The 11,018-nt window shown below is 44.7% G+C and overlaps 1 protein-coding gene across 1 annotated transcript; it reads left to right on the top strand.

The window, feature by feature from the left end:
• The first annotated feature begins 278 nt into the window (after window positions 1-278).
• Window positions 279-9,890, top strand: CAV2 (caveolin 2). The gene is made up of 3 exons (XM_032770806.2): window positions 279-426; window positions 944-1,131; window positions 7,664-9,890. The coding sequence occupies exons 1-3, from the start codon at window positions 289-291 to the stop codon at window positions 7,812-7,814; spliced, it is 477 nt and encodes a 158-aa protein (XP_032626697.1). The 5' UTR covers window positions 279-288; the 3' UTR covers window positions 7,815-9,890.
• Window positions 9,891-11,018: the final 1,128 nt, after the last annotated feature.

Raw genomic sequence — 11,018 nt, 5'->3', positions numbered from 1 at the left:
CCAAAACTCTGTCCCCTGCAGATAGCGCGGGACCCCATCCCGTCCCGCTGGTTTCGCCTTCTGCTGCTGCAGGCCGTGCAGCCCCGAGTCCCCCCGCTCGCTGCACCCCGTTCCCTCCCTTGTCCCCCGGCCGCGGCGGGGCTCGCCGCGGACCGGGTCGTGCGCGGAGCCAGGGAGCAGCTCCTGGCGGGCGCGGCGCTCTCCGGGGCGTGGCTCCGGGCCAGCCGGGCTCCACCCAAGGCCAGGCTGCGCAGAGCCCAGCCAGAGGCAGCCACCAGCGGAGTCGCCATGGGGCTGGAGAAGGAGACGGGGGACGCGAAGATCTTCATGGCCGAGGACAGCTTCGGGCGCCCCGGCGGCCCCGCGCTAGCCGGCCTGGAGAACGGCCCCAGCAGAGACCCGCATGGGCTGAACACCCACCTGAAGGTGAGGGGGGTTAGGGCTGCATTGGCGGCCACCTGCGCGCCGCTCCCTGCTCGCCTCCTGGCCGCTGCCTCCTTGCAAAGCAGGGGGCTGCGTTCCCCCTTGGCCGGCCTCGGGCCCCTCCCTCTCTCCCCGGGAGCCCGGGCCGCGCTGTGCGCCTGAGAACATGGTTTAACATACGCGCTGTTGTTTGAAACGGGGCAGCACAAAAATCGCGGGGTCTCTCTGCCCGATCCCCCGTGAGCCCGGCCTGCCCGCCCCGCACACCTGTGCAGGTCAGACTCAGGCTGAGCTGAATTGTTACAATCCGAGCTTCCACGGGGCGGCCTCTAGCCAAAAGTCACTCTGCGCTGGGGGCAGGGGTATTTAACAAAGCAGAGTGCAACCTGCTCCGTTTCTTTTCCATCAGCAACAACTCCAATATAGTTGCATCTTCATCCCCAGCGTTGTAGCATTGCAGTTGCCGTTGGAGACCGAAGCTGATTTAGCGGGGGGGGGCGTGTTTTTTCTGTCGTTCCAGCTAGGATTTGAGGATGTCCTAGCAGAGCCTGCATCATTTCACTCCTTTGACAAAGTTTGGATCTGCAGCCATGCTCTCTTTGAGCTCAGCAAATATGCGCTGTACAAGCTCCTGACTCTCTTCCTTGCTATCCCACTGGCTCTGGTTGCAGGAATTGTCTTTGCAGTACTCAGCTGTCTGCACATCTGGTGAGTAAATTTATTGCCTTCCACTTCACTTGTCTTCCTTCTGAAACATTAATATCCATATACAGTAAAGAAGTGCCTCTATAAATTCAGTCTCTGTGCGCAAGGGAGAATGAACAATTCATAGGATGTTGCCATAGATCCTAACTAGCGTCCGTCACCTCTACAGCTAGTAAATTTAGGCTGATTTGAGTATTTACTGTGTTTTAAAAGTGACACTAATGAGCTTTCTGTGGCTACCTCTACACTGCAGGATAAATTCGAATTAGCTTAAACCGATTTTATAAAATACATATTATAAAGTCGATTCTGCGCGTCCACAGTAGGCACATTAATTCGGTGGTGTGCATCCATGGTCCGAGGCTAGCGTCAATTTCTGGAGCAGTGCACTGTGGGTAGCTACTGTAAAATAATGAGGCCAATAACGTCGATTTGCGTCCACACTAACCCTAATCCGATATAGTAATATCAATTTTAGCGTTACTCCTCTCGTTTTGTAGGAGTACAGAAATCGATTTAAAGAGCCCTTTAAATCGATATAAAGAGCAGTGTAGTGTGGACGGGTGCAGCATTAAATCGATTTAACGCTGTTAAAATCGATTTAACAGGGTAGTGTAGACCAGGCCTGTGTCTGGGGTCCCCATCTGTAAATTTCTTCTACCCTGGGTCTGTCTTGCTTATTTAGTTTGCAAGCTCCTTGGGACAGGGACTGTTTCTTTGGATTTGTGCAGCACTTATCACAATGGGGTCCTGATCTTGAGTAGGGCCTCTCGATGCTACTGTGATATAAATAACAATGGTGATGATGATGATTTAGTTTAGTGGACTATGCAGATTGTTTAATCACATGTATTTAATATAAGGGCTTGGCAGAGGTATTCTGCCAGCTGGGTAGGGAGGCCGGGTTTCCCTCCCTCCCACTGCAACTTTTTCTCATCAGTTTGGTACCCATTCCCCTATTCAGTCTTACTCTATTGAGCTAGCTGCTACTCCTTTCCCATGCCATCTTTGCTGAAAATAATAACCATAGGGTACATCTTATCTTTGCTATTGCCAGTAAAGCTGCTGCCTCTGCCTTTGAACATGAGGCATGTTCATAACAATGTGCAATGCAATGTACCCTGGGCACCTCCAGAAAAGGGACCCCCTGCTGAGCTCGGGTAGTCTGATCCTGGCCACATGCCCAATTCCACAGATGGACACAGTAGCTCTAGAAGCTCGCAGGGAAGCTGATGTATTTTGTTACATTTTTGGCAATGGTTTGGAGAATCTTCAGAACAGAGAGATGGATGGAAGGAAAAAAGAATAGGGGCTGGAGATGATAGGGCTACATAAGGGAAAGTTGGGAATCCATCTGGCTGCCAGGTAGGTGAAAGGAGTAGGAAGACCACGTGCCCAGTACTGTGCCCATGAACCAAGATTTTCTTTACATACTAGTTTTAGACAAAGATTTCCATTGTCAGAACGTGCTTGCAGGCATGGATAGCTGGAGTTTAACAGTCAGACCTTTCAAGCTCTTTAAACATCTAAAGATGTTGTAGTCGAATAAGCCCCAATTCATTAATACTGTTATAGGTTTCTGTGCTACAGAAGCACCTCTTGTATAGACTTCCATGCAATGGAATGCAGACATGAGTTTTACTGAATTAGGTCTCTGAAAATCAGTTACAGCGGCAAATCCAACTCATGTGAATGATCCCCGTTGACTTTAACAGAAGCTGCAGTGGCTCAGCACTTCTCACCATAGGCACCCGAATTTGAAGATTTTGGCATCAGTCTCTCTATGGGCCTAATTATTTCCTCCACTAAAAAGTACGGAGGAGAACTTTCATTCTGATCTCCTGTTATACCCTGAGTGGAGTGTAGAAGAGTTAGCTGTCTCTGGCTCCATCCCTGCCCTAGCCAGAATCATAGAATGTTAGGGTTGGAAGAGATCTCAGGAGGTCATCTAGTCCAACCCCCTGCTCAAAGCAGGACCAACACCAGCTGAATCATTCCAGCCAAGGCTTTGTCAAGCTGGGCCTTAAAAACCTCAAAGGGAGATTCCACCACCTCCCTAAGGAACCCATTCCAGTACTTCACCACCATCCTAGTGAAATAGTGTTTCCTAATATCCAACCTAAACCTCACCCTCTGCAACCTGAGACCATTGCTTCTTGTTCTATCATCTGTCACGGCTGAGAACAGCCTAGCTCCATCCTCTTTGGAATCCCCCTTCACATAGTTGAAGGCTGCTATCAAATCCCCCCTCACTCTTCTCTTCTGCAGACTAAATAAGCCCAGTTCCCTCAGTCTCTCCTCATAAGTCTTGTGCCCCATCCCCTAATCATTTTCGTTGCCCCCCACTGGACTCTCTCTAATTTGTCCACATCCCTTCTGTAGTGCGGGGACCAAAACTGGACACAGTACTCCAGGTGTGGCCTTACCAGTGCCAAATAGAGGGGAATGACCACTTCCCTCAATCTGCTGGCAGTGATCCTACTAATACAGCCCAATATGCCGTTGACCTTCTTGGCAACAAGGGCACACTGTTGACTCATCCAGCTTCTCATCCACTGTAATCCCCAGGTCCTTTTCTGCAGAACTGCTGCTTAGCCAGTCAGTCCCCAGTCTGTACAGTGCATGGGATTTGTCTGTCCTAAGTGCAGGACTCTGCACTTGTCCTTGCTGAACCTCATCAGATTTCTTTTGGCCCAATCCTCCAATTTGTCTAAGTCACTCAATTTGTCTAGGCCAGGATCCAGTTCTAGTGGGAGACAAAGCCCAGCTAAATCCAGTTTTCCCACACCAGCTTCAACCCAAAGTTAGTGAAGCTTGAGTCTCCGTAAACTTCTGTGCAGTACTGTCTGCCCATTCCACATTCCCTGGGAGCATGGATTTGAACAGAGCTGTGTTTCTAGGGTCCGTGATAGGGCAGGGGACCCGAGAGCTGGCATGGAGTGGAGGCATTGGGCTTCTTTTGGAATCCCACTGGGCTTATGGACATACCTGCTGCTTGTTTTGTGGGTGGGAGGAGGGGAATTCCATTCAAACCTTCCCTGGAACGATTCCAGGAAAACTCCATTAACAGATTGTGAGTTCTCCCTCCCATGTAACTGGCTGCAAGAGGGGCTATCAGAGCCCCTATGCCTCAGTTTCTTCATCCATCAAACTGAGCCAGTTATACTGAGGGGTCTTTTATGAGGCTAAATTCCATGCTGTTTGTAAAACACTTTGAAGTCCTCAGATAGAAAGTGCTATAGACTTGCAAAGTACTGTTGTTGTAACTATATTGGCACACTGAAAATCCACTTAAGCCTGGCCTGACCTGGCATTGCTCACTCACCTAGAACTCCCCAGGATTTCAGCAGCAGTTGTGCACCCCAGATCTGAGAACAGATTTTAGTTCTCGGTAGCTGGGATAACTTTAAAGAAAGACACGGATATTATACGTCATGTAATGGCAGTGGGGAAGGAGAAAGAAAAGTAAATGAGAAAAATACCAACCGTGTGGTTTGATTGACACTTACTTTTTAATAGGGAAGAAAATGAAACACATTCTGGACCCTCCCTCATACTGGGTGCCGTTAAGCGGTCTCCATAGTTACACTATCTGGTAAGAATGAGACAGTCTGAAACTGTGCCAGTGCCAGCCAGCAGTTTAGTGACCTGTGTATGAGCTCCTTGGAGCAAAGTTACTTCTCTGCATTCCTTTGCCTATAGTGATTTATTTCTCTCAGGCTACAGATTATAAGTTGTGGAAAACTTGTCACACCAACTCTTAGACGCTCCCTGTGAATATCCTGAGTAAACTTTAAAAAATATCCTTAAACTGGAGCTTGAATTTTCTGTTGAAGTGGTTTGTTTTATGGCTAGGTTGTGCTGTGTCAATACCAGTGATCCAAGTGATGCACTCAAAATTCTGACACTTTTTATAGATCAGGGATGAAATATTGCTCCTAGTTACATATGTGCAACCACTTTGAAGTGTAAGTCGTGTAACTCATGGCAGAATTTGGCCCTACGCTTTTTTTCTAAAAATGTCCTGGTGATTGTTCGTTAAGGTCCTAACCTTGAGAAAAGCTGAGGACTTGCTACTCCCTTTGGGGAACCCTCCATGCTAGTGTAGCATGCACAGATATCCTCTCCCAAGTTGCAAAGCAAAGTTCCCCTCTGCCCATGTAGAGATTTCCAAGACCCAGCAGGCTTCATGCCTTGACTTCATTTGGAGCTGGGGGTGCTTGGCATTGTTCTGTATCACGGCCTGAATTTCCATCTGTCACTTGCTACGGTGCACAGTCAACGACCAAGATGCAAAGAAGTGGACATCTGTCATCTTTCACCTTTCTCTTTTATGGCTTATAGCCAGGGGTGGCTTCAGACCCCAGCACGCTAAGCGCATGCTTAGGGCGGCATGCTGCGGGGGGCGTTCTGCTGGTCGCCGGGAGGGCGACAGGCGGCTCCGGTGGACCTCCCGCAAGCACGCCTGCGGAGGGTCCGCTGGTCCCACATGGCTTCGGTGGAGCCGCAGGACCAGCGGACCCTCCGCAGGCACGCCTGCGGGAGGTCCACCAGAGCCGCAGGACCGGTGACTGGCAGAGCGCCTGCTGCGTCATGCCACCCTGCTTGGGGTGGTGAAATGTCTAGAGCCGTCCCTGCTTATAGCTGTGGTACTCAACCTCGATGACCACAAAATCATGAGCGTTGAAAAGCCACATCCTCACTGAATTAATGTTGTCTCAGTGTGAGAGTTGTCTGTCCTCCCTTACCGCTCTACCCACTTCTTGGCTGCAGGGAATGAAAAGGAAGAGATGATGTTTCTCTCTCTGCCGTTCCCTCACCACCAACCAGTTTGTAGGGAGTGGATCTCAGGTTCTAGTCTGTTGGTTCACATATTACATTCCATATTGGGCAGCAGGGAGTCTTCTTGTGACTCCCTATTGAGTCTTATCAACACCTCTGTTATGAGTCTTCACTATCACTTTGATTATATTCTAAGCCAATGGGTTTGATTTACTGCTGGGAACCATGGCTGTGTGTTCCCACTAGGCACGTCTACAGTGCATCTCAGAGCAGACCTCCCAGCCCACAAACTCTTACCTGCAGGGCTCATGCTAGCACTATAAAAATAGCTGGGTATATGTTGCAGCTTTGGCTGGAGAGGGCTTGAGAGCCTAAGCTCCTGCCCCAGCCATAACCTCGATGCACCGTCTACACAGCAACTTTTAGAGCTCTAGCGCAAAACTGTGGACCCAGGCTGGGAGCCTTGTTCTCAGATGAAATGGGGACACACTTGAGGGGCTCAAACTGCCTGCAGCCCACTCCACTGTAGAGCCTGGAGCAATCCTGTTGCCCCCAGAAAGTAGGAGGGGCCAGCCAAGGAGAAGATTCTTCCAGAATACCTGTGGGGGGCAGTAGTAAGAGATCTCCCCTGAAGGATAGATTCTGTTACTATTACTGCTGCCCTTGCCAGTGGTTCTGCCCAAGGATTGCAGCTTTACCACTGCCTGTCCATTGGGGTGATTTCCTTCTTCCTCCACTCCATTTCTGATGCAGCTTCCCCCATAGGATTTGGGGTGATGTTTAAATTGCACTAGATTATTCAGCAAATAATGTTACCAGATAATAATGTAGAGAAAATCATAAGCAATTCATGGAAAATTAATGAACAGAAGAGGAGACACAATTTATCTAGCAAATGACATGCAGCACACTATATGCTGTAGTCATAATAAATTGTATACACAGTTGAACTGTACATAACCATAGCCACACTTTAGAGAGTAGCATATCCTCTTATACATCTCTACCCCGATATAACGCTGTCCTCTGGAGCCAAAAAATCTTACCGCATTATAGATGAAACCGCGTTATATCGAACTTGCTTTGATCTGCCGGAGTGCACAGCCCCGCCCCCCTGGAACACTGCTTTACCGCGTTTTATCCAAATATGTGTTATATCAGGTCACATTATTTCAGGGTAGAGATGCACTACATGCATATTATTCCAGTAGCATTCAAAGTTCTATATGGTATGTATGTTACTTGCTGGTTCAGCAGAGACAAAGAAAGGGAAGGTTTTAGAAGAACTATTCTTGTTTAAATCCATCTGGGTTAGCTGAGTGCAACATAGACATATTAGTATACTGTTTGCATTGTTGGACTTGATTTGATAATGGCTGAGAACCCAAGCAGACAAACATTTAGTATTGCTCTGTGGCACAGCCTGTTAGAAAAGCACTTTAAAATGACAGTTCAACATTACATAAATTCATTTCTACGTTTGTTTTTTATCTACACTGAACACCCTTTTAAATGACTTCTAGCTTATTGAAATGCCTGGATAAACGAAGATAGGTCACATCCCTTTAGCACAGTGTACAGCATATGTTGCTTCTCAGCATAGCCAAACTCCCATTTTTCTGAAGGTTTTAAATGTCTCTGAAACCTTTTTGGTTAAATAAGATTCCATTGTCATTAATAAACGTAACCAAGGATTGACTGGCAAATCCATTATTCTATAGTAGTAGTAATCCTCAAATCTTCTCCTTTCTAGGATTGTGATGCCTTTTGTAAAGACCTGCCTCATGGTCTTGCCTTCAGTGCAGACTGTATGGAAGAGTGTGACAGATGTTCTTATTGCACCGTTATTTCACAGCCTAGGCCGATGTTTTGCTACAGTCAATATACGCCTGGACCAAGAGTAAACATCAGGGATACAATTCTGCTGTAGTCTTAGATGGTGATATGCCTCTTTGCTAATGTAACATAGGTGCACTTATTCATTCATTCCAAAACTGTTAGGATTAAAATAGCTGGTTTAAAATGGGGACACTTTTTTTTTAAAAAAAAAAAAATCATTTACTTTCAGGGGATCAATTTAAGATAAACTAGACTATTTTCATATCTAACTATTTTAAACAACAGAAAAAATGTGGGGTATTTTGGCAATGCTTTATTTTAATGGTACGTTGATTGCCAGGTTGCAGAAAAATTCATGTTCAGGTATATGTGACCACCACAATAGTATCATAGAAAATTGCTGTGGCCGGTGTTGTTACTTTGAATACTAGTGAAATTAGTAATGATGTGATACACTGGGCCAAACTCACTTCTAGGGTTTCAGAGATGGATCTGGCCCGCTATTCAGCATAATACATGGAAGGTTGTATGCTCAGGTCTCATTGTCAGCAGGAGTCGTGCCTGCAACTCCCTGCATGATACAGTACTGATGTGCATGGGTAATATTCACTCAGCTCGCATTACTGCTTTGTGAATCTCCCATATATCAACAGAGAAAAGTTCCCCAAAATTTACCCCTTAAAATAAAGTGTTAGCTAATGGTTTGAGACAATCAGCTAATCTATATATATTATTTAATGAGATTTTAATTTTGCTGTATATTTTGTATTTGTGTAAATGTTACTTTATCAGTTTTCCTTGAAGCATTATTTCTAAAGCCTTTGGATACTTGCAGAATTATTATGCTGATGAAGTTTGACACTGCAGAAGATTGAATAAGATTGGTGAGATTTTACTGACTAGATTACGCAGATCTTTGGAAATGCTGCTGTGCAATTCAAGTATATATTATTTTCATAATTGAATGTGAAAGCAGTGCACACAAATGTTTTCATACAAGATTATGCAAAGAGTTTTGAAATACATGTTTATGAGCATTGTTCATTTTTTTAATTAAAAACAGGCTGTAATAAATGCAACCTTGCTTATCTCTGTGTATTATCAGCAACATTGTGATATTTAAAATAATATACACTATTCTGGCACTTTGCTTTCCACTTAATTATTCTCTCTTATTTCAAGCAAGTGGACATATTTAGTATGCTTGTCCAGTTCTCTCCACACATTTAATTGACTCTGGTAAATGCGTATTTATTACTTTTAAAGTCTAACTATAAAGGATAGTTTTCCCTCCTGCATTTAACACAGCTTTATAAACGAGAATAGCGTGTAAACAAAGGTACATGAAAATTATCTTGATTTTTTTGATGGGGTACATGCTACTGATTTATATAAATGCAGATGAATAAGTTACAACTGTAAAATGTTTATAATATGGTGCAATATGTTTTCCTCTGAAGCAATGTCATGCATTCCTTATCTCATATGAGGTATGTAATAAAATAATAAAAAAAATAGCTTTTTCAATTTTTGGTAGCCCAATTTACTCAATCATCTTTTTTTGTCTTGGTTAGATAGATGACCAATCTCTAAATAATTTTTAAAAACTTTTTTTTAAATGAATGTAGGCTACTTGTGCAACTTTACAGTAACATGGTAGGAAAAACATGGTGTAAATGGACACAGCTCCACTGATCTTGATGATGTTTCACCCACTTACAATAGTAGAGAATTTGTCTCCCTATGTAAGATTTAGAACCACTCGTAAGTTCAAACTTAGCAAGTAAGACAGAATACTTTCTTCTAAAATCGTGTTAATATTCTCTAAAATAGATTTCCCATTGAGGTACTTTGGCTACATGCCAAATGATTTTTGGAAAAAAAAACAGTACACATTTCATAGCATATGAAACAGAGCTTTATTTAATGAGATGCAAAACATTCTCATTCACCACCCAGTAGTAAATGAACTAATATACATTACGTAGTCTTTGTACTTCAAGAATGCACTTTTTCCATAGGTAGCAATTGGAGATGTACTCAAACCAAAGTTCTAGAACTGCACACTTTCACATTCAAATCTGGATCTTAATACACATAGCTGGTCCCTATTGCGCTAGTCAGAAATTCCCACCCCCTCCCGATTAAAAATGTAAATGAAAATATGTTCTCCAAAAATTTTCAGATTTTTGTCAAAAAACAGAAATATTTTTGGCTTTTTGACTATCAAAAACCAAAAATTTTCACCTTTTGTTTTACCTGCATATTTTTCAAAAAAAGTCCATTCTGTAGAAAAAGCTACTTTGCATCAAAAAGGTTTTGACAGAAAATTGGTGACCAGCTGTAGTCCTTATCTCTGAAATGTGCTGAACCAGTACCCCATCAATGAATAGCACTAAGCTTTGAGGAAGTTCAGCTCTGGATCCAAACTTTATGATTGAGGCCAAGTGACAACTGATTTGCTCTTGGTCACAAGCTAATGGATACGTGCATTCTTAAAAATATCATGCTGAAGTCAGCAGGGCTCTAAACTGCCAAAGAGAATCTAGAAGACTGATTTGGGTTGTTCTTACTTAGATTGATTTTTTTTCACCATTACTGTAACTACATCACAAGACAAAAGCAAGCTTATAATGAAGAACTTCTCATTAAGGAAAGTATATATAGATATAAGCTGTCTTGTTTCTTTTCTATTTTAGGACCAATAACTTTTTTTGAAGCAGGTGTACCTCTGCTTACAAAAGTGTTGCTTCCATCCTTAAGAAAACTGTCGGGGGTGTGGTGGGGTTGTTTTGTGTTTTGTTTTGTTTTTGTCGTGTAAAATATTTATATCTTCTAAACTTTGAAAGATCAGTGTTATGAAAAAGGAGGACAGAATCATAGAAATGTAGGACTTAAGTTCCCTCTAAGGTGCCCACTTGTGCAGCCATGCAGGAGGCCACCAAGGACTATCACCTAACTCCCCCAGCCCTGGGGCTGCGGCATGATAAGAAGACACCTCTTCCTCTGAGCTCCAGAGCTGTGACGGGGAGAGAGGACTCCCCCAGCTCAGGGGCTGTGGCAGGGAGAGGTGTCTTTCCCCCAGCCACAGCCCTGGCGCTACTGTGGTGGGGGGAGGTGCCCCTCCCCCAGCCCCAGAGCTACTACGGCAGGAAGAGAGGCTCTCCCCCAAGTCCAAGTGATGCTGCAGGCAGGGCAGTCTGCACCTCAAACTCCTTATCCCTGGCCCTACTGCAGAGCCTGCACCCCCAGCCGGAGTCTTCATCCCT

The sequence above is a fragment of the Chelonoidis abingdonii genome, chromosome 1 (assembly GCF_003597395.2).
Source record: "Chelonoidis abingdonii isolate Lonesome George chromosome 1, CheloAbing_2.0, whole genome shotgun sequence".
NCBI lineage: Eukaryota > Metazoa > Chordata > Testudines > Testudinidae > Chelonoidis > Chelonoidis abingdonii.
This window is presented reverse-complemented; position numbering and strand designations above follow the sequence as displayed.